The sequence below is a fragment of the Bubalus bubalis genome, chromosome 3 (genome assembly GCF_019923935.1).
Source record: "Bubalus bubalis isolate 160015118507 breed Murrah chromosome 3, NDDB_SH_1, whole genome shotgun sequence".
NCBI classification, from domain to species: domain Eukaryota; kingdom Metazoa; phylum Chordata; class Mammalia; order Artiodactyla; family Bovidae; genus Bubalus; species Bubalus bubalis.
In genome coordinates this window covers 13,796,097-13,814,041 of record NC_059159.1, presented here as the reverse complement: position 1 = coordinate 13,814,041, position 17,945 = coordinate 13,796,097, and the positions used below count along the sequence as shown (strand labels likewise).

The 17,945-nt window shown below is 44.2% G+C and overlaps 1 protein-coding gene across 3 annotated transcripts in view; it reads right to left on the bottom strand.

Moving 5' to 3' along the window:
• The window catches only part of PITPNC1 (phosphatidylinositol transfer protein cytoplasmic 1), a 266,256-nt gene that overhangs the window by 76,640 nt on the left and 171,671 nt on the right, over nt 1-17,945 (bottom strand). For all 3 annotated transcript variants that reach the window (XM_044938754.2, XM_006043526.4, XM_045164777.1), the window contains exon 5: nt 11,827-11,898. In XM_044938754.2, coding sequence (XP_044794689.1) covers nt 11,827-11,898 — 72 coding nt within the window. The remainder of the gene's footprint in view (nt 1-11,826; nt 11,899-17,945) is intronic.

Below are 17,945 nucleotides of genomic sequence, written 5' to 3'. Positions count from 1 at the left end.
GTGAACTCAAAAGCTCCCAGAAACATGTGCCTTCCCAACTTATGTCTGAGGATGCCCCATTCCTGGATGATGGAAAAGGAGTAGAAACTACAGGCTTTGGAAATGAGAACGTAGCACCTTCCTTCCAAAAGAACTCCCCTGATTAACCTGCCCCCTTGCAGATCTTGCACTTGCAAGCATCTAACTCTTAAGTAGTCTCCACAAAGCATAACCGAAGTTAAAGAGAAGAAAAGAACGACTGTTATGGAGTATTTGACATGCACCATCTCAATGAATTCTCCCAATCATCCACTGAATGGGCATTGTTCTCCGTTTCACTGTCGGGAGGGAGTTCAGAACAATGAAGTCTGTGTACAGACTTATCATTGAATTCCCAAGTTCTGCTTTGAACCCTGTTTGGTCTGAGGCTGGTGAGTTCTCTGAATCTAGTACAGCATCCTGCTAAATGGGCCTGGCCAGATGCAAGCTTCTGGCAGGTTCCTAAGGTGTCCTCATTCAAATGGCTCCAAGATCCAAAGGTTGTTGGTCATCATCTGTTGTGAGCAACCCATTCTCTGAGGTACCAAAAGTGGGCTCAACAAATGTCAACACAAAACTCTAGGTAAATAAATAGGAAAGCTGTGCCTTTTTTTTTTTTTAAAGTGAAGTACACGGTTTTCCCACAGTAATTAGGTATCTTATGAGGGGGAAGAAAAGCCAAACATTTAGGAAACAATTGCAAAGTGACGTGAACTGAGGATGGATTACAAAAAGAGGTTTGAGTCTCATAGAATAGAAGAGTTGGATGATATAAACCATAATGTAAAAGAATATGAAAAAGAATATACATGTATACATATAACTGAATCAACTTGTTGTACAGCAGAAATTAACACAACATTGTAAATGTATCCTGGGCTCTAACCCTTTGGAGGGTTGTGCACTTAGAAATCTAGTCTGAATCATGTCCACCTGCCTTTTCAAAACTTCACAACACAACCTAGAGTGTGAAATTACAAGAGAGAAACTAGGGTTTCTGCAATTCAAAAAGTCCCCTCTTTATAAACATCTTTTGGGTGAATGGACTCAGTGTTGATGCTGACATGGTGACAATATTTATGACTGGGCTAAGTATTTTGCTATTTCACTAATGAAATCGGGATACTACCAAAAAAGAGAGAGAAGACTGAAAGCTTCTGCTTCATGACTACAAAACAACAACAACAACACACAACTCATTGTGTAACTTTGAAGTAACTTATTTGACATTTCATTGCAACATGTGAATAGTTTCTTAATTTTATAAGATTTTTTTAAAGAAGGAAAAACATACACATATAAATGTCTTTTTTGGCTGAACCATATGAGAGTTAGAGTATATTGCATGGTACTTCATTCATAAATATGTCAGCATGCATCTCCTAAAAACAAGGAGATTCTCCTACATATCTGCAATATAATGATCGCAGGCAGGACATTCAATACTGACTCAATACTACACTGCAGTAGTATCGAATGTATGGTCCAGACTAAAACATCCCCAGTTGTCCTATCTTTTCTGTGTCCTGCACAAACCTACCCCTTTCCTTAATCCAGAATCTAAGCAAGGATTAGGTGTTAAATGTACTTGTCAAATTACTTTAGTCTCCTTTAATCTAGCACAGTCCCCCAGGTTTTTGTTTTGTTTTGGTCTTTGGTGACATTCTTCTTTGAAGAATTCTGGCTAGTTGCTTTGTGGAGTGTCCCTCGATTTGGATTTGTCTGATTGCTTTCTTCCCTGGTGTCTCAGACGGTAAAGCATCTGCCTGTAATGCAGGAGACCGGGGTTCAATCCCTGGGTCGGGACGATCCCCTGGAGAAGGAAATGGCAACCCACTCCAGTACTCTTGCCTGGAAAATCCCATGGATGGAGGAGCCTGGTGGGCTACAGTCCATGGGGTCGCAAAGAGTCATCAGACACGACTAAATGACTTCACTTTCTTTTCTCCTGATTGGATTCAGGTTAAATATTTTTGGCAAGGATGATCCATATCATGATTTGTGATGTTGCATCCTCAGTATGTCACAAAGGGAAGCACATGATATCATTTGTAAAACTTTCTACTGCTTGTAATTAATACATAATCTCTGTAGTGACACTTTGAGGCAGTGTGAATTCCTGTTCCCTAATATTGTTTCACACTGAATGGTTTGGCATCCACTGACGACTCCTGCTTGAATGAACTGTTACTCAGGTAGCTATGAAATGGTCATTTAGATCTTGATACTTGGTACTGCTTTTCTGGCTCTGCCCACTGGTTTCTTAACCATGGGATTCAGCCTTGTCCCTTTGATTATGCTGCTTTTGACCAGTTTGGTTAACTGTCTTCCGAAACCATTAGTACCAATAGGTCAGCACAGCCTGGCTGTTTTTAGATATACCACAGCACCAATGAGCCAGGCCTAGACAGAAAGTAAATACTACTTTAAGCTATATCTATTAATAATAATGATTATTACCAATTAGCTCTAGCTATCCAGAATGTAGAGATAACCTGCATTGTGACTCTCCTCACTGAAAGCTAGTCCTCATGCTGGATAGATGCTCTTCTTACCCACTTTCCCCCACTACATCCAACTCTCAGATGGCAAACAGTACTACAAAGAGCAAAGACAATATCTTAAGGAATCAAATATGATCTGTTTTCCATTGTCCTCAAAATGATACCATTAGACACAGACTGAGTAAGGACACTGAATTTCCATTTCATGGACCATCATGGATAATAATCCTTTAAAACTGCAAATGGGGGTGTTTTGTGCAAACTTCTTAGCATTACCGACTACTTATTAGAGAAAATTGCAGATTTTGTAGGTGGCTGGTTGTAACAATCTTAAGGTTAAAAACAGAACAGTACATCAGACATGTCTAAAAATAAAGCAAATGCTTTTTTCTTTTTATAATCCTCAATTAGAAACCATTTAAAGAAAGGATAATCAGCTTGAGAGGCTTGTAAATATGGATTCTACAGTTCTCACTGGCACCCCTGCTTTACAAATTAATTTTAGAACATTTTAAAATGTGTAAATAAATTATTTTATCCTACATCTACCCATATTGCCCTCTTGATGTTCAAAATACTAATACCGCTAATGAAACGAACTTCATGAAGACTATAGCAATAACAAATCCTCAATAAATAGAGCTCTCCTTAGATGGTAAAATTCCCTCTTTGTTGGTTATCGGTTGGTAACATCCAGCAGGAACTATTTGTGGTCAGGAGAAGAACTCTTGGCCATGTCTCCAAGGCAATGCAAGTTGAGACAAGTCAAAATACTGAAATTTTTACTCAATTCATTCAAAGAAGGCACCTATCCAGGGGAAGAAACTCAGTTTCTCAGGTGGACCTATGTAGTTGACTAAATGATATAATCTAACTCCCTAAAACCAAGCACAACTCAGTGATTGAAAGTGACTTGGTCTTAATCAAGGTGATAAGAAAATAATCAGAAGCTAGATTGAAAGCCATGGGAAGGTCCTTCTCAGGACCAGGGTGCTCTCCATCCTGGAGCAACCAGAAGTTTCTTTTCTCTGTCATTCCTCTTCTTAGATAACCTCACTTATTTCCATCTCTGAACCATGACTTTACACCTCTCCCTGAACTCCATATTCATATATCCAACTCCTTACCTACCATCTGCTTGGAAGTCTCCCTGGTACCTCAAACTGACTGTGCCCTAACGGGGCTCTTGACTTCTTGCTTCTCCTGCACTATTCCCCACTCCCCACTAGGGTCCACGGACAAATCTAGAAAGCCTGCTGCTCCCTGCTAATTTGCTTCAGTCATGTCCAACTCTTTGCACCTCTATGGACTATGGCCTGCTGGGTTCCTCTTTCCATGGAATTCTCCAGGCAAGAATTCTGGAGTGGGTTGCCATGCCCTCCTGCAGGGGATCTTCCTGATCCAGGGATCATCTGGATGCATCTCTTACATCTCCTGCATTTGCAGGCGGGTTCTTTACCACTAGCACCACCGAGGAAGCCCAGAAATCCTGAGGTCATCCTTACTTTGCTCCCATCTAATGCATCAATACCTAGTCAGTCTGCTTCCAAAACACACTGATCTTTATCCATTGCCCTCTCTCCAGATGAAGCCACATCATCTGTGAACTGGATTCTTGCCCTTGCTGCCGGCTGGAATACCTGCTTCTATTCCTTCTGTCCTCCCATCACTCTTGACAGAGTGGCCAGAGCAAACACTGAAAAACATAAATCACCCAGTGTGATATGGTATCCTAAACTGGACACTGGGGGACTTCTCTTCCCAGTCCAGTGCCTGGGACTCTGTGCTCTCAGTGAAGGGGGCCTGGGTTTGATCCCTGCTCAGGGAACTAGATCTCATATGCTGCAACTAAAGATCCCACATGCCACGATGAAGATGGAAGGTCCCTGTGTGCCACAACTAAGACCTGGCACAAATAAAAAAAAATTTTTTTAAGTGGTAAACTGAATGCTGGAACAGAAAAAGGATTTTGGTCATCCTCATGTGGTTTGTTCTCTGTGCGTGCACATCCCTAGTTTTGGGTATTCAAGTTTTCTCTTCTTTGAAGGATACCAATCAGCTTAGATTTGGCCCCAGCTTCACAGCCTCCTTGTACCTTGGCAGTTTAGTTGCTAATCATGTCTGACTCTTGCAACCCCACAGACTGTAGCCCACCAGGCTCCTTTGTCCATGGGATTCTCCAGGCAAGAATACTGGAATGGGTTGCCATTTCCTTCTCAAGGGGATCTTCCCCACCCAGGAATTGAACCCTGGTCTCCTGCATTGCAGGAAGATTCTTTACCCATGAAGCTACAAGAGATTCCCCTTTTAACTTAATCACCTCTTTAAAAGCCTTATCTTCAAATATAGTTATAGTCTTAGGTACTCCAACATATGAATTTGGGGGGATACAACTAAGCTTACAACAGTCCCCTTGCCTGGACAACCCTTCAGAGGGTCGGCTCCTTCCCAGCCTCAGGTCTCACCAGATTTGTCACCTCTTGTGAGAGGCCTTCCTGATCATATGGCTTCTAGCTGAGCTCTCCTCCACCCTATTTATTGCTTTTTCAGCACTTCCCACAGTTGGAATTCCTTGTTTTCTTTCTTATTATGTGATTTTCCCCATTCCATGAGTAGTGGAGACTTGTCTATCTGATTGCTGCATCCTCATTGCCTCTTGCAATGCCTGACACATAGTAGGTACTCAAAATTTGCTGACAAGAAATGATTCATTGACAATTCAGACAAAAGGAGAGTCTCATTAGAAAATCCTCCATAATGCAGTTAATCCCAAGGTAGGACCGTAACTGAAGCAAAACCTACAATTTGTATAGCACTTACAGTTTATGAAGTGCTTCCAGGTTATGAATTAACCTGGATGAATCCTCCACACTGGGATGCAGACATTATTTAGTCTGTTTTCTTGATACAGAAGCCAAGACTCCATTGCTTAAGTCATAGAGCTGGAGATTCAATATGAATCTTTTCATTTCACAAAGAACAACTCTGTGCTTTCCCATTATAACATAACTAAACTAGAAACTAAATAAATTATCAATACTTCTTCGAGGCAACTTCGAAGGAGAGTTCTGTGAAGAACAGAGTCTCGCTCTTCCAGGAAATAAACTGGACATTCTTTCCATCTGATCAGAGAAGTTTTGTTGCTGAGGAATAATGGCTAATGAGAAGAAATATGGTTCCCTCAGGCCCCTTCATTGTGTGTGTGGGGTGGTGGTGGTGGTTATAAATATGCTTTTTTGTGAACTTTTATGTTTTCAGGGGTATGAAGAAATGAAGAAATTTGGAGAACCTGATTTCCTAAGGGTTCACTTTGTTAGGTAGGCAGAATAGGGAAAAGGAGTCCAAAATGGCGGTGGCTAAAAGACAAAGAAGAGAAAAACCTGCGAAAATAGAACAAAAGAAGGTCCTCGGACTGAAGTGAGGACCTCAGGCAAAACAAACAACACTCCTGGCTGGCCCAATTTACATAGGACAGGCCCAGGGAGAGATAAACATATAAAAAGAGGAGCCAAGGCTAGCTCGCTGGCTCTCTCTTCCCCGCGTGCGCTGAGGCGCTCTTCTCTTTGCATCTTTGGATCAACGTGCCCTCACGCCTCAGAGGTGGATTTTCCTGCTATCTTCTAAATAAAATAGAGCTGTAACACTGATTTGTCTAAGAGCTATAACATGGTCCTTTCGAGACCCGAGAGCTGCGACACGCCGAGGGGGCTTTAACGTCCGTCACTCCAGATCTTTGTTGTGACGAGACAAAGAACCGAGGAACATACACTCGCGTGACAACTTGGTTTGGTTTTACATAGCACTTCATATGACGAAGGCAATGGCACCCCACTCCAGTACTCTTGCCTGGAAAATCCCATGGATGGAGGAGCCTGGTAGGCTGCAGTCCATGGGGTCGCTAAGAGTCGGACACGACTGAGCAACTTCACTTTCACTTTTCACTTTCATGCATTGGAGAAGGAAATGGCAACCCACTCCAGTGTTCTTGCCTGGAGAATCCCAGGGACGGGGGAGCCTGGTGGGCTGCCGTCTATGGGGTCACACAGAGTCAGACACGACTGAAGCGATTTAGCAGCAGCACTTCATATTTTCTTTAAATCTGTAGTTCTCAGCCTTAATGGCTCTTAGGTTACCCTGAGGAAGTGCAACAAATCCCAGTGACTGGACCCCCATCCCAGATAAATGAAATCAGAATCCCGGGGAGTGGGAGAGTGGCATCAGTGAATCTAAAGCTTCCCAGGTAACTTTACTCTGCAGGCAGGACTGAGAACCAGTGGCCTAGATCCTCAAGTTGGGTGGGGATGGCCTATCTTATACCCTCCAAAGAGAATGAATCAGGTTTGACCAGAGGGTAGACCCTACAAGTCCACACACTTGCGACTGGCAAACTCTGTATTCCTAGAGACACAGCGTAGGAAGCACTGCCCTAGACCAGTCTGCACCCAGGACAAATTAAATCAGAATCCCAGGGTGGGCAGAAACCAGGCAGGAGCTAGGGTTAGAGTTTCTGAGTCCAAGATGCAGCCAAGGCTGAGCACCACTGCTTTAAGTGGTACCTGCTTTGTTTGGAGGAGGAAGTGAAGGCAGGTCTGCCCCCCGTTAACTGCATGGAGTGACAGTAACCTGGCAGCGGCCAACACTTGAATGATAAGCACTGACTCTCCCAGATCTAGATTTATGGCCTTGGACAAACAACAGAGCCTTACTTTGGCATGGTGCCGTCCTCCCAGCACTAATTAAGGCCTAAATAGTTCTCATCAGCGTGTGCATAAAATAAATGGGCCTCAATTTAAGACAACTTCCCCATTGTGTCCTGGTTAATGTAAGCATGGTTTATAGGTTTTCACATTCATAAATATACTATCTTTATTTTAACAAGGAGAAAATATTTAAAACTAGATATACCGATTTCTTTTTTTTTTTTACATGAGGTATTGGGTCACGTAAAAAGATGACATAGGTGGTGATTGATAAGAGGATAACAACATGGACTCTATTCAATCAGTAATCAATATGATTATCAGTAGTGTTTTCAATTTAATTATTGCTTCTTATCGTCATCCATTTCATTAAAGTTCTGGCAGGTAGGGAGAGAAACAGGATGCAGATAGCAGTATGAAGGATGGTAGCTGAATGATAAGACTATACACCCAGAAAATGCAAAGAAATGGCCTGAGTTTATTAAATAATTTGGCAAAGCAGTGAGACAAGAGAAACATCCACCACTGCACTGCTTTCTTTAGCAATTCTGCCTCCCACCAGAAACTCTATACTCATCCCTGGACAGAAAAGAGCATGCCAGCACATGCCATCTGCTTAAGGCTCTAGTTTTGAACCCCTGGACAAAGCGATCTTTTAATAAAGTATTATTACATAAATACATATTCCTCATGTTCTGATTTGGAAACATTAACAAGTGTGAATGAAAACCAATGAAGTCTTCCTTTTCTGCCTCCAGGGACCAAGCTTGAACCAGCTGGGTGACCAACAGCTGCTGCTGAATATGGAAATTAGAAGGCGGCAAACTGGCAAAGAAGTCTAATTGAGCTGGAGCTGGCTTGTTTGGTCCAATAGCTCAGAAGCGAGACCTGGGGATATATGGATCAGAGCCAGGCCGAAGCTGGGCAAAAACACTTAGTGAACTTGGACTTGGGCAAGGTGGGTGCCATGACAGAGATACAGAGCTGGCTGCATGGGCAGTCTCAGAGCCAGCAAGCTGGGGAGAAGGAGGCAACACAGGGTGCAACAGCTGGCATTTCTCCCAGAGGAAGCAAACTGTGCTGACAAGGACTGCTCCCAAGTGCTCCGGGGCTCATTGCTTTTCTTGCAGGCTGGCCTAAGTCTCAGAGAGAATTGGGCTTTGGCTTGGGTAGAGAATGCTGGCTCTAGGCGTAGCTCCTGACTTTAGGATGGCTCACTTGGTATTTTAAATTCCTAGGAGAGTAGTGACAAAGCTAAATTCCTAGGAGAGTAGTAAAAAAAAGACCTTAGCGCCTGCCAAAAATGGGACACAAGACAATAAATGATAACCATGTGATTTTTTTTTTTTAGATTAGACTTGAGCAGAGGATAAACCAGAAGATCACACTGGTCCTACCAACCTATCAGGCTCATGGTGGGGCCACACATCCATTCCAAACCTCTACAAAGGGAGTGGGTTATAACTATCTGTGAAGACAGGGCAGCACCATAGAGAAAAAGAGAAAGCAAGACAATCTGTCTAGAAAGACTAAAAGATGTTTTAACCCCTATTGCTTCCCTCAACCCCATGTTTTTTAGATTGTGCCAAGAAAAGCAATTAAGGCATGTTTGATCTCTATCATCTTTTTCTTGATGGTCTATGCTGCTGCTGCTGCTGCTGCTAAGTCACTTCAGTCGTGTCTGACTCTGTGCGACCCCATAGACGGCAGCCCACCAGGCTCCCCCGTCCCTGGGATTCTCCAGGCAAGAACATTGGAGTGGGTTGCCATTTCCTTCTCCAATGCATGAAAGTGAAAAGTGAAAGTGAAGTTGCTCAGTCGTGTCCGACTTTTAGCAACCCCATGGACTGCAGCCCACCAGGCTCCTCCGTCCATGGGATTTTCCAGGCAAGAGTACTGGAGTGGGGTGCCATATGGTCTGTGCTGCTGCTGCTGCTGCTGCTAAGTCACTTCAGTTGTGTCTGACTCTATGCGACCCCATTGATGGCAGCCAACCAGGCTCCTGCGTCCCTGATATTCTCCAGGCAAGAACAGAGTGGGTTGCCATTTCCTGCTCCAATGCGTGAAAGTGAAAAGTGAAAGTCAGGTCGCTCGGTCGTGTCCGACTCTTCGTGACCCCATGGACTGCAGCCCACCAGGCTCCTCCGCCCATGGGATTTTCCAGGCAAGAGTACTGGAGTGGGGTGCCACTGCCTTCTCCGGATATGGTCTATAGATACATCAAAATGGTCATACCCACTCCCATATTCAGTGACTGGCAATTGTTTAAAGAAATACTTTTAAGTAGGGAATGCAGGGTAGCTATTAAAAATTACTGGGAAGGATATTTTGTGACATGTTAAAAACAGGATGTTGTAAGATTCAATTTTAGTGAAATTGGTTGAAAAGTAAATTCATTAATATTTTGCAGGATGAACCAAAATGCTAACAGCAGTCATCTCTGAAGCATGAGATTACTACTGGTTTTGCTTTACTTCTTTCTTTTTTTCCAAGTTTTAAGAATCATGTGTTAATTTTCCAATCAGAAAGAGTCATTACTTTACAAGAGTTCAAGTTACACTGTGCAACACTACTTTAGACCACAAGACTTTGCTGGAGTTGGCACCAGTGAAAGTGAAAATCGCTCAGTTGTGTCTGACTCTTTGCGACCCCATAGTCCATGGAATTCTCCAGGCTAGAATCCTGGAGTGGGTAACCTTTTCCTTCTCCAGGGGATCTTCCCAACCCAGGGATCAAACCCAGGTCTCCCGCATTGCAGGCGGATTCTTTACCAGCTGAGCCACAAGGGAAGCCCAAGAATACTGGAGTGGGTAGCCTATTCCTTCTCCAGGGGATCTTCCAGACCCAGGAATTGAACTGGGTCTCCTGCATTGCAGGTGGATTCTTTACCAACTGAGCTATCAGGGAAGCTTGATTTCAGGCTATAGACAAGGAGATGGGACTAAACGTTTCCTCTGGTCACCCATCACCAGAGGATGCTACCCACTGACGCTCCTGAACTCATGGGGGGACAAGCACCCTTGAGGGTAGCAGTCTTTTCTTCTCTGGATAGTTTCAGGAACTCTGGAGTTCGCATTCACCTGGGACAGATCTATCAAGTGGTCAAATTTGGAGACCCGGTGGGTGCTGTTCTGATCTGAGTCTCTCTAACCAGGCAGGGGTTAGAAAACTTTTTTTCTGTAAAGGGCCAAGTAGTAAATACTCTAGGCTTTGTGAAGCACATGAGTTCTGTTTTAAGTACTCATTCTGCCACAGACGAATGAATGGAGCTGTGTTCCAAAATACTGAGTGAATGAACCAGTGTCCTCTTTCCCACGCTGGTGTGAATTGTATCAATAGTTGTCAGGTGACCCCTCCTGGGAACCACTCAAGCTCTGGTCCAGCAGACTCCACCTTGATTGGGACCATCTGAGTGCTGCACAAATGCATCCATGTCTTCTAGAAGAATCTGTTCTTGCCAAGGGGAGGAGCCTTCTGGAAGGTGTTTCTAGAAGCTGTTAACATGATGAAACACAAAGTAGGCCTGGCCAAAGCTGTAAACTGACAATGTTTATGTCAGACACGACTGAGCAACTTCACTTTCACTTTTCACTTCCATGCGTTGGAGAAGGAAATGGCAACCCACTCCAGTGTTCTTGCCTGGAGAATCCCAGGGACGGGGGAGCCTGGTGGGCTGCCGTCTATGGGCTCGCACAGAGTCAGACATGACTGAAGTGACTTAGCATAGGATAGCATAGCATGAGCCCTTAGATACTTCTCTCTGGCACTTAGGCACCTCCAAAACCTCCTGCATCTTGTTTTGTATTTCCTTAGCTCAGTGAAGGCACCAAAGGGGTCACTTTGTCTGGAGACTCTCTCTCGTTCATTTCGATACAGCCTCAATTTTCATTCACTCTCCACAAATGCAAAACATGTAATTGAGGCAGAAATAAACAGGTGAAGCCTTGCAGCTTCTAGATACAGAGTCTTCCCTCATGGGTCCTGACTGAACCCACAGCTCAAGGTCAGGGTGAGGTTGTTGTAGATCACATTATCCACTCATAAAGGGAAGGGAATTTAGAAATGTATTGCTCTGACAGAAAGAGGTGGGGTAAAAGCTAGGTCAGAAGTGAAGTTTAAGCAATACTAATAAACAAAGTTCTTGACTGAAATTTAGCAACAGTCAGAATGCTTCATGAGGAAAACATCTTGCAGGACAGTTACACTGATTTTTAAGGTGGAATTCGTGGGCATGTCTGAGTGTGTGTATGTGAACATATGCATAGCCCAGAAAATATGTACAGTATGCACACACACATCTGATCACATTCATCCTTCTAAGTAAATGTCAATTGTCATGGAGAAAATGTGTGTTCAATCCAATGGCCAGAAATCAAATTCTAGACTCTGAGGTCCCCCTCATCCCTCTTGATCCCCGACAACAATCACTCCAGGTGACAGAGATTTCTGCATAGAGGCCCAGAGAAAGTACATAAAAATGAGAAGAAAAGCCAGAGGTTCTCTGAGGTCCTAGGCACAGATGGTGGGGCTGGCTCTGTCCAGGAGGGGAGAACACAGTGTGGACTGGGGCGGGGGCGGGTGAGGAGAGCAAGGGGGCTACTCACGCTGTCATTGCTTCCTTTGTTGTCCTCATACTTCGTTTCTATGTGAATGGAGAATTTCGGCAGAAAGGAGCACTATGGGAAAAGAGAAAGGTTTCATCAGCATACCAGTTTTTTCTCTCTTCACATCTTCAGCTTAGCCTCTGCACAACTCTCCTGGCCTTCTGGTTATGACCACTGTCCAAAACCAGAGATGTTAAGACACTAAGTCCATATCCAAATGTAAGCAAAGCTACTTTTGGCGACGTGAACACAATTTCACCCAGGAGTCAGGCCAGAGAGAATAACTAGGCAATGAGATAAGTTGGTTGGAGAAGGCAATGGCACCCCACTCCAGTACTCTTGCCTGGAAAATCCCATGGACAGAGGAGCCTGGTGGGCTGCAGTCCATGGGGTTGCGAAGAGTTGGACTCGACTGAGAGACTTCACTTTTCACTTTCATGCACTGGAGAAGAAAAATGCAACCCACTCCAGTGTTCTTGCCTGGAGAATCCCAGGGACAGGGGAGCCTGGTGGGCTGCCGTCTATGGAGTCACACAGAGTCAGACACGACTGAAGTGACTTAGCAGCAGCAGCAAGAGAAGTTGGCAAAGAGGACATTTCCCAAAGGAGTATATTCTGTGAGTCCGACCACAGGCTTTATAGAAAACCAACCCCCTGAAACAGAGATAGTCCCAGTTCTAGGGTGCTTCCCTTTAGGGAGCAGCTACCACAGCTAGATACCTGGGAGCCAGCCTTAACCATTATATAAATATTCATAATAAGCTTGAGGTGGTAGAGTAGAGCTTTACGGTTATAAATTATTCAAGTCAGACAGACCTGGCTTTTAGTTTGGGGTTTATCACTTGATAGCCATGTGACTTTGGACAAGTCATTGAACTTATCTGAACCCCAGCAATATTGAAACAGAGACAGCAATGATTACTTAACAGTGACATTGTGAGGGTTAAATGAAACCATGTGCGTAAAACGTATCAGTTCTGCGTATCGAGCAAACATTTAACAAATCAGTATAAGGCTGCATGTGAACTTGACATGAAAGACAGTCTGTCTTTCTGCTGGCACGGGGGAGAAAAACCCCAAATGCACATCACCCTGACACCCGCATCTCACTGAGCCCATTCCACGTATTCAGTAGATGAAGGGTTAGCATAGCTTGAGAGGAGGATTTTGATGGAGGTCGATGTGGCATTCCTCCTGCTGGCGTTGGCCCTGAGCTGGGCATTAACCTTCCTGACTTCCAGAGATAGGATCGCAGACTACAGGCTAAAAGGACCCAGCAACCCCAATGGGAGCTGCAGGTATTGGAGGAGTGAGGCTCGGGTCCACATGCTCCCAGTTCCAAGAAGCTGCCTCTTTTACTTATCCAGTGTTCATAGACCTGGCACTGGTCTCAGTGCTTCCAAGTTCTAATTCATTTATTCCTTCTAACTATCCCATGAAATAGGAACTATTATCATTATCTTTTTTTTTAAAAATTGGAATATAATTGCTTTGCAATGTTGTTTTGGTTTCTGCTGTACAACAATGCAAGTCAGCCATAATTATTTGGATAGCCCCTCCTTCCAGAACCTCCCTCAGCCCTCCCATCCCACCCCTCTAGGCCATCATCACAGAGCACCAAGCTGAGCTCCTCGTGCCATACAGTAGCTTCCTGCTAGCTCTCGATTTTACACGTGGTAGGATATAGACGTTAATGCGACTCTCAATTCAATCTCGCGACTATGTCCCCAAGTCTGTTCTCCATGTTTGCACCTTTATTCCTGCCCTGCAAACAGGTTCATCAATGCCATTTTAATAGATTTCATATATGTTTTAATATACATTTGTTTTGCTCTTTCTGAATTACTTCACTCCGTATTGACAGGCTCAACTTTCATCCACCTCACTACAACTGACTCAACTTCATTCTTTTTATGGCTGAGTAATAGTCCATTGTATATATGTGCCACCTCTTCTTTATCCATTCTTCTGCCAATGGACATCTAGGTTGCTTCTATGTCCTGGCTACTGGTTAAGTACATGGCCCACGACCACACAGCTAGTAAAAAGTAAAGTCGTGATCCAAAGTCTGTGGCCTGTTCAGTGTCCATGCTCTTGATGAAGACCTCACTGGTTTTCAGGATGAGACTGCTGAACCTGTAGCAGCAGCACCCTGGAACTTCTAAGAAAGGCAGATTTCTGGGCGCAGTGCCAGACCCACTGAATCAGAAACTCAGGGGATGGGGCTCAAGCATTTTTCTTTGTCAAGCCTTGCAGCATGCTACTGCAGGTATAAGCTGGAAAACCACCCCACTATACCATGTATGGGAAGGAAAGAGAGAAGATGCAGTATCTAAAATCCCGTGGTCCACCATACACACCCTTGCCCCACTTGGTCATCTCATGGTGGCCGTGATCCCCTTTCAGCTCCACTGAGTTCCCCCAAGTGGCATCTGTGCAAGAAAGCAGAGGCCTTCGATGTACCATTGATAATTCTCCTGACATCACATGTCTGTGTGCATTCAGCGTTCATCTGTCTTAATCCGAGTGAAACAAGCAAGCTGAACCGTGACTAAGGAAACATGGAAACAATCAATCCCAGTAATTGCCTTTATGGAGAACGAAGCCATGCGATCATTCATTAACACCTTCTTTGCTGTCTCCTCTCAAACCTCTCGCTGCACAACTGTTGCCCTCACATCCAGACCCAGGGTTCTAAGGAGGGGCCGCCTGTCATGAACCAAGAGCCCCACCACAGAGCTCTCAATAGCCTTGTGAACTTGAGAACGTGAACCTGCAGAGACTTTTCAAAATAACAAGCTTCAGGTGAACCGATTTGTCCTTTTTTAACCCATCATTTGGCTTCTCCGGTGGCTCAGCCAGGGAAAGAATCCGCCTGCAACACAGGAGCCACAGGTGACATGGGTTTGATCCCTGGGTCAGGAAGATTTCCTGGAGGAGAGCATGGCAGTTCACTCTAGTATTCTTGCATGGAGAATCCCACAGGCAGAAGAGCCTGGCAGGCTACAGTCTGTAGGATCCCAAAGAGTTGGACACGACTGAAGTGACTTAGCATGTCTGCAACCCAAAATTCATGAGGCTCAATCCAATGTGTGCACAGTACCAAGCAGCCAAAGAACGGAGCTGTCCAGGGTGGGAGGTGGGTCTAGGTGAGTCAGAGTGGAACCCGTAAAGAGTTTTTAATCAGCTGAATCTCTAAACCACTTAACTAAGGTCAAACAAGTGAATTTTAGCATTCAAAATTCAAACAAGTGAATTTTGGATATTAAACCCAAAATATGAAATGCAAAACTCTTATGCAAATTAACAGATGTTATTATTTTTGAGTCAAGGGACTTAGGTTATTTTCATGTCAGAATGGCAACCCTGCAAGAGGCTTGAAGGGTACTTGGTTTTGGCAAGGCAATGGGAAGACACGGACAGGCCAGCCCCAGGCTGCTCAGCTCTATCTCCTTCAGCAGTGGTTTGGGACTGATAATCCCCTTAGGATATCAACGGCTGATTCTCAGAGCCCTGTAGTATACATTGCTTCGTGTTAAAATCTGAAGCGTCTCTGGCTTGGGGCATTTTTGACACTATCACTAAAATCTTTCCAACTAGATGTCCATCTTGAGATCAACTCCTGCTTCTCCCAAGTAGGTTAGCTTCCCTAAAAATCCTAATCCTCAGTCAGTTCAGTCGCTTAAGTCACGTCCAGCTCTTTGCGACCTCATGGACTGTAGCATGCCAGGCTTCCCTGTCCATCACCAACTCCCGGAGCTTGCTCAAACTCATGTCCATTAAGTCGGTGATGCCATCCGACCATCTCATCCTCTGTCATCCCCTTCTCCTCCTGCTTTCAATCTTGCCCAGCATCAGGGTCTTTTCCAATCAGTCAGTTCTTTGCATCAGGTAGCCAAAGTATTGGACTTTCAACTTCAGCATCAGTCCTTCCAATGACTATTAAGGGTTGATTTCCTTTAGGATGGACTGATTGGATCTCCTTGCAGTCTTCGGGACTCTCAAAAGTCTTCTCCAACACCACAGTTCAAAAGCATCGATTCTTTGGCACTCAGCTGTCTTTATAGTCCAACTCTCACATCCACACATGACTACTGGAAAAACCATAGCTTTGACTAGACAGACCTTTGTCAGCAAAGTAATGTCTCTGCTTTTTAATTCACTATCTAGGTTGGTCATAGCTTTTCTTCCAAGGAGCAAGTGTCTTTTAATTTCATGGCTGCAGTCCCCATCCACAGTGATTTTGGAGACCTCCCAAAATAAGTCTTTCATTGTTTCCATTGTTTCCCCATCTATTTACCATGAAGTGATGGGACTGGATGCCATGATCTTAGTTTTCTGAATGTTGAGTTTTAAGCCAATTTTTTCACTCTTCACTTTCACTTTCATCAAGAGGCTCTTTAGTTCTTCGCTTTCTGCCATAAGGGTGGTGTCATCTGCATATCTGAGGTTATTAATATTTCTCCCAGCAATCTTGATTCCAGCTTGTGCTTCATCCAGCCTGGCATTTCGCATGATGTGCTCTGAATATAAGTTAAATAAGCAGGGTGACAATATACAGCCTTGACATATTCCTTTCCTGATTTGGAACCAGTCTGTTGTTCCTCTAATCCTAATCGAGTTTAAACCATTGAGTAAGGCTTTTTTTCCTTTCTCCCTAGCTGGCTCCCTATTGCATGTCACCACTGAGGTTATCTTAAACCCCTTCCCTTCTCAAGACCCGTGCTTGGGTTCACTCTTCCTTCCTTGCAGTTGATAATTTTGGTTCATAGTTGAACAATGACACAGATCAAGTGACAGGAACACCTACTTTTTCCCTCTCCTCCATTGTTGCAAATCTGCTTCTTTATGCTGCTTCCTATTCTTTGTGAATCAGAGAAAGATGCTGCCTTCTTTATCCCAATGGGGAAAAAAAATAATATAATGATCAGAACTGAGACACAGAGGAGTCATCAGACCTGAGATGTATAGACTTGGGCAAATTATTTTCCCATCCCCAGCAGGGATAATTTTTTTCTACTCTGTAGGCGTGCTGAGAAGATCAGTGAGGATCATTCAGGTAAACCCAGCACAGTACCTGGCACAGAGTAGGTGCATGGTTAAATATATTTGTAAGTTTCTTCTCTGGAAACTTGTTTCATTGATTATTTGCATCCTCTCCCTGCCTAAAAATATAATGAAAAGGGTCATACTCTTAAAAAACAAACAAGCATCAAATAACCTCAGTTATGTTTCTTCTGATCTAAAACCAATGCCACTCCTCCTTGTCTTCACAACCAAACTCTATTAAAAGAATAGTTGATGCTTGCTGGCTCTATTTTTCCACCTCCTATCTTTTTTCTCAAGCAGCGCAATATGGTATGGAAGGACTGATTATCAGAGCATTTGCAAAGCAGCACTGCTTCTCCATCTACACCCCGTAGGCCTCCCTAAACTGTTTTCTGTGTGTGTGTGTGTGTGTGTGTGTGTGTTAAGTTGTTTCAGTCATGTCTGACTCTTCGCGACTCCATGGACTATAGCACTTCAGGCTCCTCTGTCCACAGGATTCTCCAGGCAAGAATACTGGATTGCCATTTCCTCCACCAGGGGGTCTTCTGACCCAGGGAACGACTTCGTGTTTCTTGTGTCTCCTGCGCTGGCAGGCAGGTTCTTTACCACCAGTGCTGCCTGAGAAGCCCACACTGTTTAATACGACTAAGCAACTCCTTCAGCGACAGCAGCTCTCTTCCCTCCTCTGGTCCTTCAACGAAAGTGGTCCCTCAGGTTCTGCCCTCCACCCTATTTACTTGCTCCAACTGAGCTCATCTGTTTCTGAATTTTCCATGACTCATTTTTATGAATCCTCCGTAATTGACATGTCTCACCCGGCTGCCCTTCTCACAGGTCCAGATGCCCACTGGCTGTCCCCGACAAGGGTCCTCTAGGCACATCAAACTTGAAACATCCATACTGAATCTGAATGTTCTGCACTGTACGAGTTTCCCAGAGCTGTCAAATTACCATGAATCTGGCGGCTTAAAACAACAGAAATGTATCTTCTCATGATCCTAGAGTCCAGAAGTCTGAAATCAAGATGTTGGCAATGTTGTGCTCCCTCTGAAGGCTCTAGGCTTCCAGTG